The sequence below is a fragment of the Oncorhynchus clarkii genome, chromosome 11 (genome assembly GCF_045791955.1).
Source record: "Oncorhynchus clarkii lewisi isolate Uvic-CL-2024 chromosome 11, UVic_Ocla_1.0, whole genome shotgun sequence".
NCBI classification, from domain to species: domain Eukaryota; kingdom Metazoa; phylum Chordata; class Actinopteri; order Salmoniformes; family Salmonidae; genus Oncorhynchus; species Oncorhynchus clarkii.
Window position 1 is genome coordinate 30786957 of NC_092157.1, and position 21176 is coordinate 30808132.

The 21176-nt window shown below is 42.8% G+C and overlaps 1 protein-coding gene across 3 annotated transcripts in view; it reads right to left on the reverse strand.

Moving 5' to 3' along the window:
- Positions 1-21176, reverse strand: part of LOC139420430 (drosha ribonuclease III) — a 138043-nt gene that overhangs the window by 86227 nt on the left and 30640 nt on the right. For all 3 annotated transcript variants that reach the window (XM_071170555.1, XM_071170557.1, XM_071170556.1), the window contains exons 18-22: positions 17819-17957; positions 17648-17708; positions 10834-10893; positions 8271-8370; positions 5581-5683 (exon numbers count right to left, since the gene is read on the reverse strand). In XM_071170555.1, coding sequence (XP_071026656.1) covers positions 5581-5683; positions 8271-8370; positions 10834-10893; positions 17648-17708; positions 17819-17957 — 463 coding nt within the window. The remainder of the gene's footprint in view (positions 1-5580; positions 5684-8270; positions 8371-10833; positions 10894-17647; positions 17709-17818; positions 17958-21176) is intronic.

Here is a 21176-nt window from a genome sequence, read left to right on the forward strand (position 1 = left end):
GCAATAGGGGGAGAAGGACCATGATCAGGGAGGTGACCAAGAACCCGACGGTCAATTTGACAGAGCTCTAGAGTTCCTCTGTGGAGATGGGAGAACCTTTGAGAAGGACAACAATCTCTGCAGCACTCCACCAGTTAGGCCTTTATGGTAGAGTGGCCAGACGGAAGCCACTCCTCAGTAAAAGGCACATGACAGCCCACTTGGGGTTTGCCAGAAAGCACCTAAAGACTCTCAGACCATGAGAAACAAGATTCTCTGGTCTGATGACACCAAGGTTGAACTCTTCGGCCTGAATGACAAGCGTCACGTCGGGAGGAAACCTGGCACCATCCTTACGGTGAAGCATGGTGGCAGCATCATGTTGTGGGGATGTTTTTCAGCAGCATGGACTGGGAAACTAGTCATGATTGAGGCAAAGTTGAAAGGCGCAAAGTACAGAGAGAGATCTTTGATGAAAACCTGCGCCAAAGCACTCAGGACCCTAAGCATACAGTCAAGACAATGCAGGAGTGGCTTCAGGACAAGTCTCTGAATGTCCTTGAGAGGCCCAGTCAGAGCCAGGAGTTGAACCCTGATTATGGCTGTGCAGTGACGCTCCCCATCCAACCTGAAAGAGCTTGAGCGGATCTGCAGAGAAAAATAGAAAAAACCTCCCAAATACAGGTGTGCCAAGCTTGTAGCGTCATACCCAAGAAGACTTGAGGCTGTAATCGCTGCTTCAACAAAGTATGAGGAAAGGGTCTGAATATTTACGGAAATTTAAAATTTCCATTTTTATTTGTAATAAATTGGCACAAACTTCTACAAACCTATTTTTGCTTGTCATTATGGGGTATTGTGTGTAGATTGATGAGGAAAAAAAACAATTTAATCAATTTTAGAATAAGGCTGTAACGTAACAAACTGGGAAAAAGTCAAGGGTTCTGAATACTTTAAGAAGGCAAGAAATTATGTATAAAGGCAAGGGTGATTTCACAGGGCGGCAGGTAGCCTAGTGGTTAGAGCGTTGCGCCAATAACCGAAAGGTTGCTGAATCCCAGAGCTGACAAGGTAAAAATCTGTCGTTCTGCCCCTGAACACGGCAGCTAATCCACTGTTCCCCGGTAGATTGTCAATGTTATTAAGAATTTGTTCTTAACTGACTTGACTTGCCTAGTTAAATAAAATAAATAAAAATATCCTATAGAGGACTTCACCTCCTGGGCACTGTTTTTGGGACAGGTCTCATTATACTGAGATATTAGCCATGTATTGGTCTGTCACTCACTTCACAAGGTTTTCCCAATGGGTTGTTTTCTGCACATCCTTGGCACACACTCCCTTAGTTAGGGGACCTCTGAGGGTCGCTATATTGGGACTCCCCTGGCGTGTTTAGCGATACGGGAGTTGGCCATATCCCCACACATGAGATATCAAAACTAATAAACTTAAGTTTACTTGCATTACCCCAGTTGTCTGATATTATGAGTGAGATATCTCACCACATTTCCCTGTTGGCAAGAGCGTGAGGACGAGAAGCAAGCATGAGGATGACCAGAGGGCGGGAGAGTGGCTCATTTTATGTAAATGTGGGTCGCACCTCATTCACCACTCTGCCCGTCTCCAACAGAAGTTTTCCATTGGTGCTTCCAAGAGAAAAGGCGGTACAAAAACCCCACAGGTGAGATCACACTCATAATATTGGAGAACCGGGATTACGGAAGTAACCTTACGTTTTCAGATTGCCTCAAAGGGCACAGATTGGTAGATGTGTAAAACAAAACAAAAACAAGTACAATCCAGGTGTGAAAAGCTCTGAGACTTACTCAAAAAGACACCGCTGAAATCACTGCCAAAGGTGTTTACAACAGTAATAACACAACAACATTTAGAAAAAAAGTCAAGGGGCGTAAATACTTTCTGAAGGCACTGTAGACCTAGGATGCTTCACAAATGACCCCCTATATCGCTTCTAGTGCTCATAGGGCTCTGTTCAAAAGTCGTTCACTATAAAGGGAATAGGGTGCCATTTGGTACGCAAACCAGGGCCATACATGTTATTAACAACTGTAATATGCATGTTCTCGTGCGTCAGGTTTAGGGGAAGGCTGCTGCTACATTTACATTAGTAATTGAGCAGTGGCTCTTATCCAGAGTGACTATATAAAATACATAATATATGCTTTATTACACAAAGCGACTTAGAGAGTGTGCATACATTTTTATGTAAGGTGGCCCCAGCGGGAATCAGACCCACAAACATTGGTGTTGCAAGCACTATGCTCTACGGACTGAGCAACACAGGACCACCTCCATTACTGATGTATGCTACAGTTATCTTTAGGGGGAAAAAATGTATACCCAGAGGCCCTTTCAATGACCAATAAACAGGGTCTAGGGCTCCAAATATCAGTGTCTGACAGTCACATTAATAACATAAAATGAATTATTCAAATAAGCATTGGCTCAAATCCATCAAATACAAATAAAGCAGTTTTTCTCCCTCTCCGTTCCATTTTGCTCCAGCCTGGCCACCCAACGGGCACAAAAAGCAGAGGCACATTAACGACAAAATAAACCAAACTAAAATATAAATGAAACTCTGCCACCGCCGTCGCCGCACAGAGCCTGCTGATTACATTTCGACATCAAACATCTTAACTATTCCAAACTAAAAGGGGTTGAGGGGGAGAGAGGGTGAGAGAAAGATTGAGAAAGAAGAGCAGCACAGAGAACTATCCCTCCACTGCCACCATCCGCAACAATTAACAATGAAGCTGTTCTCACTCAGTGAATACACAGTCTCTACATTGTGTAAATCTGATATTCAGACCACTGAAAGATAATCCTTTTCCCTCCTCTCTTTTAATAGGAAGAGCTTAGAGACGAGAGGGAAGAGAGGGCCTCACAATGATCCATCATCTGCACCGCAGCGTTTCCTGGCAGATGCTGACACACTATAATCCACAGATCAACTGTACAAGGAAATTAGGGCCATAAAACAGAACGGAGCTCCTTTCTTCTTTTCAATTCTTTCCTCTTTGGAACCGTTTCTACAGGACGGAAGGGGGTGGGGGAAAGGGAGGAGGGAAGATGTGCTGCAGCTCCACCGACTAGGCTGAGGGAGAAAGTATTTTGTTTCCATGACAAGAGGTAAAGTGAGAATGAGAATGTAAAGGCGAACAGGGCCACAAGAGCTCAAATGAGAACGGAAGTTAAGGACGAGCGATTAAAAAAAAAGCTATATTATCCATTTAACATTTTGAATAATGCAGGGTTGCGGGCGTCTATTTGCATTGCAGATTCCACCTTTCCACCCCTCACCCTCTCCTTCCCTCCCGCCATTCTTTCATTCCTCTCCCTCTCTCACTCCCTGGCACAGAGTGGCCCTGCCTCAAGGTTAGCAGAAATAGACACTGTGTCTGTGTGTGCCACAGCGAGACAGGAGAGTCAGTCTGCCCATGCAAAGTAGGAGGATATCTGCTGCTTCCCACTACTTGCTGCATAGCCAGGGTTCAAGGGTCACGGCGGCGCATAAACAAATAAAACAAGGGTCACTAAACACATCCAACAACCCCTTAAAGCCATCCGCTCCTCGCTACGCTCTTCAAAGATAGACGTAGATGCATGTCAGATTACATATTTCTTCTTATAAAAAGGACAAATTAAAGATTTGCGAAAAAATATCTGAATTTCTCTGTGAATAATACTAAAGGGCACGGGAAAGGATCAGTGATGTCTAAAAATGATACGTTCCAAAATGAAGCATCTAAAGAAGAAAAGAAACTCGTTCTCTGGGATGTTTGCTTGTGCGTGTGCGTGCGTGTGTGTGAGTAAAAAAGTGTGAGAGTATGTTACAGTGGGAGCTGCTGTGTGTTATATACATGTTTCCCGTGAAACAGATAACAGGATGAAATGACATCTACTCCACTCTGGGTTTGTCTCAGAGAAAGAAAAAGAGAGAGAGAGAGAGCGTTAGACAGACAAGACAGGGGGGGTAAAAGGGGTATTCAGGAACCCTTGGAGCCAAAAACAGAAGTTGAGATGACAGAAGTGCCACAAAAGAATAGGCACATCAAGACAAGCAATTTCAACGCAAGTGCTTGTGTGCGCTTGCTCACTCGCAAGCGTACGTCTCGACATGAGGGGCCTATTTTGAGTTAGTGATCCAAAACCATCACTGGAGGCTCCTCAGCCTCTCTGACAGCCAGGCCCTCTCTCACTGGGTCCTCTGTCTGTCTGTGGCATCACATATGTTTATTCACTACTTATTACAGTGAGATTGCAGACAGTAAAAGAGAGACACGAAAAGAGTAAGAAAGAGGAAGGAGCCAGGCCCAGCCAATCGGAATTAGTTTTCCTCATAAAAGGGTTTTATTACAGAGAAATATTCCACAGCACCCCCCTCCTATCTCCTCAGATGATCCCACAGGTGAAGAAGCTGGACGTGGAGGTTCTGGTCTGCGGTTGTGAGGCCGGTTGGGTGTACACTTCCAGATTCTCTAAAATGACGTTGGAGGCGGCATATGGTAGAGAAATTAGGATTCAGTTCTCTGGCAACAGCGCTGTTGCACATTCCTGCAGTAGGCATGCCAATTGCACGCTCCCACAAAACTTGAAACATCTGTGTTGTGTGACAAAACTGCACAAACTGTAAGAAATTGTCTCAGGGAAGCTCATCTGTGTGCTCATAGTCCTCACCAGGGTCTTGACCTGACTGCAGTTTGGCATTGTAACACGCTTCAGTGGGCAAATGTTCACCTTCGATGGCCACTGGCATGCTGGAGAAGTTTGCTCTTCATAGATGAATCCCGGTTTCAACTGTACTGGGCAGATGGCGTGTATGATGTCGTTTGGACGAGCGGTTTGCTGATGTCAATGTTGTGAACAGAGTCCCCATGGTGGCGGTGGGGTTGTGGTATGGGGCAGGCATGAGCTACGGACAATGAACAGAATTGAATTTTATCAATGGCAATTTGAAACACGCAGAAATACGGTGACGAGATCCTGAGGCTCATTGTCGTGACATTCATCCGCCGCCATAACCTCATGTTTCAGCATGATAACGCACGGCCCCATGTCGCAAGAATATGTACATAATTCCTGGAAGCTCCCAGTTCTTCCATGGCCTGCATACTCACCAGACATGTCACCCATTGAGCATGTTCGGGATGCTGTTGATCGACGTCTACGACAGCGTGTTCCAGTTCCAACCAATATCCAGCAACTTCACACAGCCATTGAAGAGGAGTGGGGCAACATTCCACAATCAACAGCCTGATCAACTCTATGCGAAGGAGGTGAGTCAAATAGTGGTCATACCAGATACTGACTGGTTTTCTGATCCACGCCTCTACCTTTTCTAAAGATATATGTGACCAACAGTGGCATATCTGTATTCCCAGTCATGTGAAGTGCATAGATTAGGGCCTAATGAAAATATTTCAATTGACTGATTTCCTTATATAAATACTCAGCAAAAATCTTTGAAATTGTTGCAAGTTAAGTTAATATTTTTGTTCAGTGTAGCTACGGTACATAGCTAACAAAGACATACAGAGAGAGACAGAGAGAGACAGTCACACACATCGGTACACTCACCTATGAGTGCTTCAAAGCAGTTGGCCATGGCATGTCTCAGGTCTGACTCCCTACAGAGGTCTGGGCCGTGGGCATACAGCATGAAGCGATCCAACTCCAGTTTCTGGCAAAGCATGAAACATACCAACACATACAGTCACAATCTGTGCCATGCAATACTAGGAAAAGCAACCGTTCACTGGCCTGTTGGTCCAGCTTGGCACATTTTCTACTAGCGTGGTCTGAAAGCCCGCTAGCCTGAAGCTAGTACTTATCTTAATATAACACTTTCGCTGTTATATGATAACGATTTCTCCTGATGGTATTTTGACTATGACAACTACACATTGGCCACTTCGATGTTTACCTGATACAGCGACCGGCCAGATGGTGATTTTTTGGGGTTGAAAAGGTTCAGATTTCGCCAGTCCGAGTGACTCTATACTGTTCTGTTCTGCATGACACTCAACTACAGTAAAAGGTCTGTAGTCTGTAGGAGAGAGAGAGAGACAGCTGTGCCCTGATCTGTAAGCTCTCACTGTGTGGGCCCTGGCCAAAAGTAGTGCACTATATAGGGAATAGGGTGCCACTTGGCATGCAACAACAGACAGGACACTTGGGATGCAGCAACAGACAGGAGCATTTGGAAGAGCGGACAGTCACAGGACAGATAAACATGACTTAAAACTGATAAATCATAGGGCTGACCTTCATTCTACTGGAGGGACAGGGATCGCGTAGGGAGGGCCATGGTAGAGACCAGCCTGTCACTGGCTGGCAGCCTGTCACATCTCAAACGCAATGTGCAGGTCCCAAATGGCACCCTATTCCCTATATGGTGCACTACTTTTAAACCAGAGCTTATGGGCCTTGATCAAAATGAGTGCACTAAATAAGGAATAGGGTGCCATTTGCGAGTCATATTTGTTTGTTTTCATCTCAAATATTATCAATCTTCTCAAATAAGTGACCTGTGCATTTGTTTCTATATTAACAATTTGTGCAGTCTTATTTTCCAGTTGATATCAAGTATTGTTTGCAGTAATAGCAATGTAGCTACTTTACCAAATTAAAATTAAAATACATGACTATGCATCAACAACTTCAGCCGATTCATTAATTAGAAAGATAAACGTGATAATTACATTTGGAAGGGAATTTTTTTTATATAAATACTAGGCCTCACTAACTTACAGGGAACTTGCTGTTCGACTTTCAAGTTTTACAAGTGAAGTGTCGGCTTACGCCTGTTGCTTTCTGAAAACATTTTTCAATAGATAATTACAAGTGTTCTTGTGCAGAGAAGGAGTAGATGTTTCGCTGGCTTAAGAAGAACTGGGAAACAACTTGGCAACCGTTGCATATTGTATCACACTCACTTTCCCGTAAATGGCAAATTGAAACGAGCCAAAGTGCCTCTACGTCCCAACAGCACCCTATTGCCCTAAGTAGTGCACTACTTTTTACCAGGACCCATAGGGCTCTGGTCAAAAGTAGTGCACTATATAGGGGTATTGGGTGCCACTTGGGATTCATGCACCCAGCGATAGCGTTAACATGAATGCAGGCAGCTGCATCTTGGTATTCAGGGGGGAGCAACATGAAAGATTAAAGATTTAATTGCTTTTCTCCACATCATGGGATGATAAGTGTTCTTTCTCCAACAACAGTGCCAGTAGTATGGTAGGCAGGGGTGTTTGCCGTGTTTTTGGCAATACGCTGTTGCCACAGGAGAGCGGCCGAGAGGTGTGTGTGTTTTGTGTGTGTGTGTGAGCTTGGTAATATGCTGCTGCTTCAGGAGAGTGGCATCTCGGAATGGGGGAAGTTGGGAATGGTCCCTAGGGAACCTGCAACACTAATACTAGACCTGAAGAACAACAACCTTTTAACTCTAATTACAGACAGAAGAGAGAAGTGAGAGAGAAAGAGAGAGACAGAGATGGAGAGGGGGGTGGTGCGGGGGGAATGGAGACAGAATTACTTCTCTCCCCTGTGTACTCTTACAAGAAAGTTATAAAGGAGAGGCAGAAACAATAAAAACAGGTTTCTATCCATCGTTGTGGTGAACACTCTCTTATTGCTGCTCATATCCACACTCTGTGACCTTTAGAGTAGAACTGTCTTAGGCTGTGTTTTAAATGGCACCCTATCCCCTACAAATCTTTTATTTTTAAGATGATCTACAAATAATCTTGCACCATAAATAACTACTCAATATTATTCGTAGATCAGTCAGTCGGTCACAATTTACCCATGACACATCACGGTTTTGATGCACTCACACATGGCCAATTAACATAAGTTGTAGCAAAAAAATGTGCAGTAACAAGCTCCAACAGAAATGTCTAAAGCAATAATTTCAAACCTTGCTGATATTTGTAGACGATCACATATCTCTCTCTATTATGCGTGGGAATACTTTGGGACAAATGGCCTAATTTAAAATCACTTGGAGCTGATTTGTTTTTATAGTCTTGTGTCCAAAAATAAAATAAAAAATGAAAACTTAAGAGAAATAAAATTAACAGTGGGCTGCCAGTTGGCGAATTTTGCCCTACATAGTGAACTACTTGACCAGATCCCCATTGGCCCTGTTCAAAAGTATTGCACTATGGGCCGGTTTCCCAGACACAGACTAAGCCTGGTCCAGGATTTAAACATACGTTCAATGGAGAATAATTTTCCTGGAAACTGTCCCTAAAAAGTCTCACCTTTGCTAGCATGGCCAGGTGCTGGTTCTGTACAATGGCTGTTCTGTAGGTGGCGAGCCCTCCTTCCTCCAGACTGGGGAACAGGTAGTACAGATGAACACTGTGGAGACAGGAAACATAAACAGAGTCGTAAGATCCAAGATGGCTGACGATGTGTCACAATCTCACAGATCCCCAGCTGTGTGCAGGCAACCAACCAGAGACCCATTAGATCCGACATGGCCAACGATGGGACAGATCCCCAGCTGTGTGCAGGCAACCAAAGACTTGTTATTATCCAAGGTGGCTGACCATGGGTCACAGTTAGGGCTGGGCGATATATCGAATTAACGACATGTTTCAGATGCCTGTATTGCAGAATTTCATTTTTAGGAACGTTTTGTATTTTTGGTCTCGTCTCCTCTCGACTGTGTACATTCTCACTTGCAGACACCAAGCCCCTCCATCTGCCACTAACAAAGACGAAAGATCAATTCTTCCTCTCGGACAAGCAGTTTAAACTCGCTATTTGCATTTTAGGTTTGGTCCAACAGAATCGGTCATCGGTCATATGGACAGCGAAACGCTTAGACACTATTTTAATGTAGTAGGTGAGAACATAAAAATGGTATCATCAGAAAGGTTGTCTCAACTCCCAAAATGTAGAGCACAGAAGTGCGTACTAAAATGAGAGTACCAATAAACAAAATTGTGGAAAATTCATGCTCAGTTTGTCGTGCGCAGTGCCACACATTTTGGTCACAGACTTATTTATGTGCTAGCTGTCTAGTTTGTGTTTCATAAATGTACAATGAGCAAAAAAATACATTTATATAAAGGAATTAGCAACCTGTTCTCATTCTGAGAAATAACTATTTTCTTATAAGGTAGGCCAATTGATTTCAATATCTGAACAAACTGCGCAGGCTGTTAAAAATAGTTGGGAGATGGAAAGGAGAGTGTATTCGTAACAGTTCAACTGTTCTACATTGTTAGCAAGCAAATAGAACCAAATTGGCTAGACTTGAAATAGAATGTTTAGCTGGCTACTCACTAGCACTTGGGCTTGTGCTCGAGATATTGTTTGAGACCCGAGTTCATTTTCTATAAAGTCTGCTATAAGAAGTTGGTCATTATTAGTGGATGTGCATTGTGAATGGTTCTTGTTACATTTGCAACAAAAAGGGCATTTTCATAGGCAGACTTGAAATCCCGGTCGGTGATTATTGCAACAACAAAAAAAGCTGGTTAAACAATTTACATAAAATAATACAATTATTAGTGGGCCTTATGGTTGTAGAAGGCTAATATTTAGCTTAGTTATAATTCCACAGGCCCTGAATTCATTAGATTATTGCTGACTGTTTGAAATGCAGTGTATTGACCTTTAATTGTACAACAAAGCTTATTTAGAGAAAACAGAGCATTGTTGGAAAAGGACCCGTATAAGTAAGCATTTCACTGTTAGTCTAAACCTGTAGTTTACGACGCATGTGACAAATAAAATATTATACTTTCAATATTTTGTTTTCTAGCCTTGATAAAAATAAATAAAAATCAGTATCTAGGTTAACAGTTTTTCTAGAATGCATTGTCCACTGGGCAGCACAGGTGTGAGAGCTTACAGTATGTGGTTGTTTGTGATAAATCCCGACAATAAGAAGAGGACAAGGACGGAGAGAGGTGAAGGAGAAGAGAGGAGGGATCGAACTTAAAAAAGACCTTGGTAAGAAGTGTTAAGCCTTGACATTTTTAAAGGGACCGTAGGTAGGTACGCCTGTGGTGAATAGATGAAGCATTAAATGGCCATGAAAGATCTCAAGATCTCTCATCTCAAATCAGCCAGCTCACTCTGTAACACTTCAATATTCTATATATCCCCGGCTCCTGATAGTCGAGTTCTAAAAATGTTCAATCCAGCAGTCAGCAGTAGTATTGCTATATAGTAGCAATATATACATACTGTATATATTCACAGTAGCAGTCAAAAGTTTGGACACACCTACTCATTCAAGGGTTTTTCTTTATTTTTACTATTTTCTACATTGTAAAACAATAGTGAAGACATCACAACTATGAAATAACACATATGGAATCATATAGTAACCAAAAAAGTGTTAAACAAATCAAAATATATTTGATATTTGAGATTCTTCAAAGTAGTCACCCTTTGCCTTAATAACAGCTTTGGGATTATGGTTCCAGTTGGGACACAGCCGAGGTATCTAGGTAGAGTTGCAGCGACAATGTCAATGTAGTAATAATAGCACCATGTCATTAGTGGTGTGGCAGTGGAAGCGGAGTGGTGCCTGGACCACAGCGTTCTCCTCTCACCTGGGAGTGACTCAGTCAATAACACACACGCAACATTCTCATAGCTAACTGCTAGTTGTCATGGAGAATTTCAGCAGGCCCTATGAAAAGAGCTACGGTGAAATTACAACCGAATACCCAATTAGGGGGAAATCACAGACTAGAATAAAGAGGAGGAGAGGGGGGAGAAGAGGGGGAGTTGTCGCCATGTTCGATTAGCGGAGGCGTCCGTCAAAGAAAGAGAAAAAGAGCTGACGGACGTAAATCTCACCTGGTGAGAAACTCCACGACGGCGTCGCCGAGAAACTCTAGCCGCTCGTTGTGATTGATCCTGAAAAGAGAGAGAAAGAAATGAAGTAAGAGACATGAAGGCAGAGAGGAGAGAGAGGTGTTTATTAGGTCTCAGTCTATCGTATATGAGACATTTACACAGGAACCACAGGTCTCAGACAGACCAAATCAACACAATCTGACAAATATCAGGGGTGAAAATCCAATAGCGACCTGAAATACGGCCTGTACATGTTTGAATCAAGTTTATTCATTCTTCGCAAGTGTATTCATTCAGCCTCAAACTTTCACAAATCTATAGCACACAATGCAAAGGTGTTATAGAATAAAAATGGCCCCTGGCGTCAGAGATTGGTGATGATGCTTAAGCTCACTCGTGGAACTAAGTACAGGGCCAAACCGTACTAGGTCATAGCAAAACAGCAACCGCTTGGCATAGGGACATTGCATTCGCTAGGTATACACTACCGGTCAAAAGTATTAGAACACATATTTATTCAAGGGTTTTTCATTATTTTTACTATTTTCTACATTGTAGAATAATAGTAAAAACATCAAAACTATGAAATAATACATATGGAATCATGTACAGTGGTTTCTCCACTAAAAGTTTTGCAATTATGCTGCGGGACTTAAGAGGTCATTTGTGGTTTAGTACGGTACCCTGCGTCACCACTTCATTGCTCCAGACCAGCACAAGGGGGAGTTAGAGCACTGATTATGCTTTTGGGTTCTACTGTGTCTCTGACAATGAATGGGCAACATAAACCTAAATAGAAACTGATAATTGTGCACGACTTCAGTATTACTTAATAAAACTGTTGTTACACTAAGGTTTTAATTATTTTATTTTGAATGGATTATTTTGCTCTTACTGTAGTACTCTCCCGACCAGTCATGTTGTACAGCGCCTGAGTGGAGCAACGGTCTAAGATACTGCATAGCAGTGCAAGCTGTGTTGTTACAGATGCTGGTTCAATAACCATGTGGTCCTTGACTGGGAGACCCATGAGATGACTCTAGGTTTTTGGTTTCTCTCCTTCTAAAAACAGAAATAAATAATTTTAAATAACAAATTGGCTTTATTTACAAATTAGTAACAATGTCTCACCCCATGTTCAAGAATGGCCTTTTTCTTGCTCATTTTACGTTATTTGAAAACGAAATCTTTATATAAGTTATATAAAAAAAAGCCCCTTGGATATTCTCACAGATATATATTAACCCTGTTATTAGCAGGACAATATATATTGTTCATGGCTCCCGAGTGGCGCACATTGGGATTGCCTTGCAGTTCTCCAGCTGTTTCCACCGAAACACTGGTGGGCGTTCAAGGCACGAGGGCAGGGGGCACGGGATGGGCCGCAGAGCCGTGTACAGAAGATGGACCGAGCCCATGGGGAAGGGAGGAGGGTGGACCCCACTGGGTAGCAGGGATCAACACTAACTTCTTATGGCTGCAGGGGCAGTATTGAGTAGCTTGGATGAAAGGTGAACAGAGGTGCCCAGAGTAAACAGCCTGCTCCTCAGTCATAGTTGCTAATATATGCATAGTATTATTAGTATTGGATAGAAAACACTCTGAAGTTTCTAAAACTGTTTGAATTATGTCTGTGAGTATAACAGAACTCATATGGCAGGCAAAAACCTGAGAAGAAATCCACCAGTAAGTGAGAAATCTGAGGTTGGTCGATTTTCAACTCATCGCCTATTGAAAACACAGTAGGATATGGATCTGCTTGCACTTCCTACTGCTTCCACTAGATGTCAACAGTCTGTAGAACCTTGAATGAAGCTTCTACTGTGATGTGGAGCTGGATGGGAGCTGTTTGAGTCAGTGGTATGGCAGAGAGCCAGGTCCTGGTCACGCGCATACCACGTGATATCTTCCTGCGTTTGGCGCCCTGCACTTTCACTGGCTGTTGTCATCTCATCCCTTTAACGGGATTGCAGCCCAAAGAGGTTTTAAGGGGCATTGCACTAATAATGGTGCTGACTAGGGAAACAGTCCCGCTGTTCTTAGTGCCAGTCTGCACATTCAAACTAAAACAATGTAACTAATAATGCAGTGAAAATTGCCCCTTAGATATGAATTCGGAGGGCAGATATGGTTAAATATTCAAGCATTAGACATCTCACTAAAGGCGTCACTCAAAAGTCATACTTAAACCAAAATGGATTTAACAAAAAATGACATGAAAAGCACACATTTGTAAATCCCAAACTCTAAAAGGAATTGGAAAGGTAGATACTAATTATTTGTGACATTGTGGATACAATAAAGAATGTAAACAAGATCTAAACAAGATGCTGTGTTTTTAATTACAGTAGTGATGGCCAGCTGGTGACATTTTCAAAACAAGATTTCAAACACTTGTAGCCCAATTAGCAGGACAATAGACTCTTTATAGCCTGGCTACTGTAGGTGGGAACATCCCCCTACCTGCAAAAAAATGGCATTGCGACCAAAGAGAAGAGACAAAATGGACATCGTTTTCATTAAGCCAGCTTCTTTCTATGGTGTTACCCGTTCCAAAGTTAGGACAGTAACCACAAGAGGACTTGAAAATGAGCCTGAGAGAATCACCAAAACTAAAGGTAAAGGTAAATAAATGTAAAAAAAAAATAGATCATACAAACATGCCGACAACCACCCTTGGAGATCAGTGGACAAAATGCTGGACAACGGGACGTACCGAAAAAAAAAACGCAAGGTTGCCAAGAAAGCGGTTAATTTTGCTAGATTCTTAAAATGTGTACGCAGCATGTGTGTTGGAGTCCCTTTTAATTCAGATTAGTTCCTATCATAGGCCACTGTAATCGATGGGGGCTCAGGGCAGTACCATTCTGCTCATCTGATGAAAGTGCACATGGATCAGATTCAAACTTTGAACACATAGATTGAGACATTGAAGTCAGACCAGCAGAAAGAGAAACATTATAGGAGGGCAGAGAAAGGGCGACAGCTAATGCATTGGCCCAGAACCAGGCGGCATTGGCGGAGAGACAGGTTGAGAATGGCGCATTGAAGAGGGCGAGGAACGAGATGGGAGTCACAATCCATGCCAGGTACACCTGTGAGCTCTGGAACTCCACCTCCGACAGGCAGAGTCAACATACAGTACGGGTTCATCAGGTTGTTGGTTCACCCTGACATTTCCATTCCTCTTCTGACAACAGAACTTGACCAACTGCTCACCAGGCAAAGCAAGGGCCGTCCGGACTGTTATGCTGTTCTGCTATAGCCTAATAAACAAATGCAGGTGGCTTGTATCGTCAAAATGCTTTACATGCTTTATTATCCACAAGTAAAAGCATACACAAACAAAAGCATTGTTGCTTACTGGAAAATACTCTTTCAAACACACTGTACAGTGCCATTATGGCTATTAGCAGGGATATACACTGCTCAAAAGAATTAGGGGAACACTTAAACACAATAACTCCAAGTCAATCACACTTCTGTGAAATCAAACTGTCCACTTAGGAAGCAACACTGATTGACAATAAATTTCACATGCTGTTGTGCAAATGGAATAGACAACAGGTGGAAATTATAGGCAATTAGCAAGACATCCCCAATAAAGGAGTGGTTCTGCAGGTGATAACCACAGACCACTTCTCAGTTCCAATGCTTCCTGGCTGATGTTTTGGTCACTTTTGAATGCTGGCGGTGCTTTCACTCTAGTGGTAGCATGAGACGGAGTCTACAACCCACACAAGTGTCTCAGGTAGTGTAGCTCATCCAGGATGGCACATCAATGCGAGCTGTGGCAAGAAGGTTTGCTGTGTCTGTCAGCGTAGTGTCCAGAGCATGGAGGCGCTACCAGGAGACAGGCCAGTACATCAGGAGACGTGGAGGAGGCCAACAACCCAGCAGCAGGACCGCTACCTCCGCCTTTGTGCAAGGCGGAGCAGGAGGAGCACTGCCAGAGCCCTGCAAAATGACCTCCAGCAGGCCGTGCATGTGTCTGCTGAAACGGTTAGAAACAGACTCCATGAGGGTGTTATGAGGGCCCGACGTCCACAGGATGGGGTTGTGCTTACAGCCAAGATTGGCAAATTCGCCACTGGCGCCCTGTGCTCTTCAAAGATGAAAGCAGGTTCACACTGAACACATGTGACAGACGTGACAGTCTGGAGACGCCGTGGAGAACGTTCTGCTGCCTGCAACATCCTCCAGCATGACCGGTTTGGTGGTGGGTCAGTCATGGTGTGGGGTGGTAATTCTTTGGGGGGCCGCACAGCCCTCCATGTGCTCGCCAGAGGTAGCCTGACTGCCATTAGGTACCGAGATGAGGTCCTCAGACCCCTTGTGAGACCATATGCTGGTTGGCCCTGGGTTCCTCCTAATGCAAGACAATGCTAGACCTCATGTGGCTGGAGTGTGTCAGCAGTTCCTGCAAGAGGAAGGCATTGATGCTATGGACTGGCCCGCCCTTTCCCCAGACCTGAATCCAATTGAGCACATCTGGGACATCATGTCTCGCTCCATCCACCAACAGACTGTCCAGGAGTTGGCGGATGCTTTAGTCCAGGTCTGGGAAGAGATCCCTCAGGAGACCATCCGCCACCTCATCAGGAGCATGCCCAGGCGTTGTAGGGAGGTCATACAGGCACGTGGAGGCCACACACACTACTGAGCCTCATTTTGACTTGTTTTAAGGACATTACATCAAAGTTGGATCAGCCTGTAGCGTGGTTTTCCACTTTAAATTTTGAGTGTGACTCCAAATCCAGACCTCCATGGGTTGATAAATTTGATTTCCATTGATAATTTGTGTGTGATTTTGTTGTCAGCACATTCAACTATGTGAAGAAAAAAGTATATAATAAGAATATTTCATTAATTCAGATCTAGGATATGTTATTTTAGTGTTCCCTTTATTTTTTCCCTTTTTATTTTGGCCTTTATTGGCGGCACACAATTGGCCCAGTGTTTCTCCCCCTCTAAAAACAGAAATACATGTTTTGGCCTTCACAAATATTACTTTGGCCTTCATTCAGATCACAATCGCTCACTTTCATTTTTTGAAAACGAAATAACCTCCAAAATATCGTTATATATTATCAAGTTAATGGCACAGTCATATAGCCCGGCACCGACATAAAGCTGAGTGACTCACTCATTCATTTTGGTTTTAACTTAGAATCCTCCAATCCTCTATATGTAATTATCGGCGGAGAGTCACGTAATATTTTACGATATACTGTAGGCCTACCGTAGGCGACATGAGTCTCACTAGTGTTGATTAATGTCCTGTTAAAAGTGGTGTAGGTTTTATTTAAAGAGCATACTGAAGTAAGAAGCAATAGGATTTGCAAAACTGTGTTTTGCAATATTGCACTTGTGATTTCATGAATATGAATATTATTTAGTAATATTATTTGACTGTTGCGCTATGCTACTCAGCGGTTGCTGATGACAATTATCCCGTTTAAGGGATGGGTAGCGTCAAGAAGTTAAGAACAAATTCTTATTTACAAGGACAGCCTAGCCTTTCTTAAAATGTACAATTGTGTCCAATTTACTATGTTCTTACAAAAAAAGGTTTTAAATTCTCTAGTACAGCCACTATTGAAGGATATCAAATGCTTCTCAAAGATGACATCTGGTGGTCAAACTAGCATTAATGGTACCAGTTGTTGACACTTAAATAATGTGTCAGAATTCTGTGGCACCATGCAAACTGTGCCGCAGAACGTTGCAACTTTCAAAAGGACGAACCCCTGTAGTAATCAAAAAAGTGTTAAACAAATCAAAATGTATTTTATAGTTGAGATTCTTCAAATAGAAACCCTTTGCCTTGATGACAGCTTTGCACACTCTTGGCATTCGCTCAACCAGCTCCATGAGGTAGTCACCTGGAATGCATTTCAATTAACAGGTCTGCCTTGTTAAAAAGGTTATTTGTGGAATTTCCTTCCTTCTTAATGCATTTGAGCCAATCAGTTGTGTTGTGACAAGGAAGGGGGGTAGACAGAAAATAGCCCTATTTGGTAAAAGACCAAGTCCATATTACAGCAAGAACAGCTCAAATAAGCAAAGAGAAATGACAGTACATCATTACTTTAAGACATGAAGGTCAGTCAATACGGAAAATGTCAAGTACTTTGAAAGAAACCTAGCGCTCTGATGAAACTGGCTCTCATGAGGACCGCCACAGGAATGGAAGACCCAGAGTTACCTCTGCTGCAGAGGATAAGTTCATTAGAGTTACCAGCCTCAGAAATTGTAGCCCAAATAAATGCTTCACAGAGTTCAAGTAACAGAAATCTCAACATCAACTGTTCAGAGGACACTGCGTGAATCAGGCCTTCATGGTCGAATTGTTGCAAAGAAACCACTACTAAAGGACACCAAATAACATTAGACGGGTGGAAATGTGTCCTTTGGTTTGGAGTCCAAATTGGAGATTTTTGTTTCCAACCACCATAAGCAGCCAACAAGTACTCAGCATATGTGGGAACTCCTTCAAGACTGTTGGAAAAGCATTCCAGATGAAGCTGGTTGAGAGAATGCCAAGAGTGTGCAAAGCTGTCATCAAGGCAAAGGGTGGCTATTTGAAGAATCTCCAATACAACATAATTCCATGTGTGTTATTTCATAGTGTTGATGTCTTCACTATTAATCTACAATGTAGAAAATAGTAATAAAAAAAAAATAAAGACTCTTGAATAATTAGGTGTTCTAAACTTTTGAGTGTACATTACATAATGGATTGGAAAAAGAATAACCCCTGCATCAGAAGTTGGGGACATTGCTTAGACCTCCTTATGGAAGTAGGGCCTACCTGGAGGGGGAGGGATCATCTTGTCCAAGACGAGACATGATGTTGATCAAGGTGTTGATTCCTGACCAATCAGACAGAGGTTGGTTAGTCAGCATAGACAACAGAAACATCCATCAATCAATATTAATGATGTGTGCGTGTGCACGTTTGTATTCTACCGTAGGTACCCACCCTTCTTCCTCATGTACATGTGGTGGACCTTTCTGTCCCCATACTTGGGCTGGCGGATGCCGCAGTTGGACAGGGAGTTACGGGCGTGGTCCGGGTTCATGCCAAAGTTCAGGTGGTGGCTGGGGTGAGTCATGGCCAACTGTAGAGAGAGGGAGAAGAAGTCAGAATCTGCTCATGGTGCCTCTTCTGGGACCATATGTGTCACCATCTGAATGGATAAATTGAGCTACAGTATGTACTAATCCGAATAAGCATCCCAAAAATATGAATCAAATGGAAAGAAGTATAAATAAAACAAATATTATGGAACAAATAAAGCCAGTTAGCACACTGGAAGATCCACACATATTCCCCACCACTGTGCTTTGTTTGGAAAGCAGGGCGTCTGTCTAATCCGAACATCGTCAACCAAGGAGAAACAGGGAAAAGAGAATATATAATACTCTCAGTAAGACGTGCCGAGCATTTATCAATCTAACATTATCAGAATGTAGCTTCTATCAGCAAAAACACTAACTCATCTCTCCTCTCAAAGGACTGCTCGGGTTTCCAACTTAAAATCAATTTCAAGCTCCAATGAGATACATGTAAAAAGTTAACAGAGGGGGTTTCAATATCATCAGTCCAGACGCCACCAGGGTTGTATCCTTGAACAGAAACAAATCAATTTTTGTTGTAACTAAAAGAAACAGAACTGCGTTCAACAGTTCAGAACTATTTGACCTTGCACTAGTAGAAGTCTAGCACAACTCTGTCCTCTTGTCTGAAAGGTTGACACAAAAATACTTGGAATTCTAAATGATCCCTGTTGGTCAAACAGAGAAATGTCAGACACATCGGCTGTGTCCCGAATGGCACTCTATGAGCCCTGGTCAAAAGAAGTGCACTGTACAGAAAAAAATGGTGCCTTTTGGGATGCAACCATCAAGTGGCAAAGACAGTACACTTAATCCTCCTTCTCAGAGTTAACGTTACACTTGAAAACACTCGGAATCTAACGGCTGCCTCAGACCACTTGTTAAACAGCTAAATGTGTCGTTAGATGCATTTTTGCCCTCCCACGTCACTTTATACACAGAAGATCTCCGCTATAAACTTTGTGGGTTATCCGTCTCTATGTGACCATTACAACTTCAGAACAGAGTTGCCTACAAATACAAAGTTGCACTTTCTTTGCCATTGATACAAACAAGCACTGTATAAAAAGACGCTTCAAATGAAAACCGAGATGATTGCATTAAAATAAACCGTAATCTTTCAATCATATTGAAATAAATGTCATGTTCAATCATTTGAGTTCTATTTTGCTATTGGTAGGCTACTGTCTGTAATGGTATCAGTATAATTCATGATGTGTAGCCTAACATGTGCGCAATGATGTGCCAAATCTGTGATTTAGTGCATTTTTATTGGGTAGGCATTAGAATAGGCACGCCTTAATATTTGCAGCCGTAGGTGGTCATATCTCCCTAGGAGCTGATCCGTTGTCAGTATTGTGAAATAATTCAAATATGTTAAGGAAAGACTTGAATAGAGAAAGCCTATCAGAGAGCAGCGCTCCCTTTCATTTGATCCTATCAGTACAGACTCATGATCCAACAACGCACTTTGCGACCGTTCCCTCTGAGGGGTATTTTGGGAAACGCATGTTACATCTTCGGCCGTTGTAGGAATGATGCATTGTTAAAAAAATATATTTTAAAACACACTCATAATCCTACATTCCATCGCTATCGCTGGAGAGGATGCTTGTCTGTCAAAATTATGACTGCATGAAGTTATGGGGCTTCGGATGTACTGACCATTGCATTGTCTACTGGCTGCTCAACAGCCTTTGGCTAAACTTGAGTAATCGTGATAGATGAACCTGCTAGTCATCTATGAACCTTTGAACATCTTGAAGAACGATCTGGCCTTAATGGCTCTTATAATCTCCAACCGGCACAGGCAGAAGAGGACTGACCACCCCTCAGAGCCTGGATCCTCTCTAGGTTTCTTCCTAGGTTCCTGCCTTTCTGGGGAGTTTTTCCTAGCCCCCGTGCTTCTACATCTGCATTGCTTGCTGTTTGAGGTTTAAGGATGTTTTTTTTATAAGCACTCTGACATGTGCTGATGGAAAAAGGGCTTTATAAATACATTTGATAACTCAGGTGGAAAGTCTGTATATGTCTCAAATGGAACCCTATCCCCTTATATAGTGCACTACTTTTCACCAGGGCCTAAGGGGAATAAGGTCCCATTTGGGATACAGTTTGAAACTTGACAGACACATTTTGTTATATGAATACATAAAAAATGTATAAGCAGCAACATGTTGTCTTGATCAATGCAAAGACACCCTTTCTGCAAGATCAATCATTGTCTCAGAGACAAAATAAATTTAAAAAATGAAAGGAATTGGAGCATAAATTAGACTACATTAATTATTTTGGAAATTAGACATTCGAAAACATGATCCACTTTGGTGCCTCTTGCACGTGTCACCAGCATGTATGTATGTACACACACACACACACACACACACACACACACACACACACACACACACACACACACACACACACACACACACACACACACACACACACACACACACAGAGAGAGAGAGAGAGAGAGATGACATCTGAGATGGGGCTGTGGAAGTTTTACAGTTTAATTATTGAGGCCCTTCGGGCCTACTCTGTTCCTGGGGAGAAGGGGGAGGTGGGTGAGGGAAGAGAGGAGCGGTGGGGGTGGTAGAAGAGAAGAGAATGTAGAGCAGGGGAGACAAAACAGAGGTGGAGATGGTTGTTTAAAGAACAGAAGACGAGGGGGCAGGCAGGAGATCCTCGACGATGCTTGCATGTCTCCAACCGTCACTACATCTTTAACTGAAAATGATCTTGTAATCTAGAGCTCCCCTGCAGGACAATAGAGGGAAATACAGGAAATGGACTGGTGGTGTTACTAGTGTGTAAGGCCTCTACCATCAGCCAGGGCTTTCTATTTAAGAATAATGATGACAGGCCATCATTACTACCACACAAAGATAAGGCCACTTCCTATCACACACACACACACATAAGACAGACAGACAGACACACAATACCGCAGGTTAACACATGCATGCAAGCGCGCACAATAACACACACCTAAATTAGGGAGGTGTTACAGGGTCCGTGAAAATGCAGAAATCATGACTAGGTCTTTAGGTGTCTTTTAATTTGCCATGTTTGTTACCCCCTACCCCTTTCAGACATACCAAAAAGCAGGTCAAAAGAAGCAGGCATGGTAAATTAGTGGGATCTTTGTCTGTGAATGAAAGGGTAAGAGGTCTTTGAGTGTATGATCGTGAGGCAACAAGTCAGCCATCCCCCTT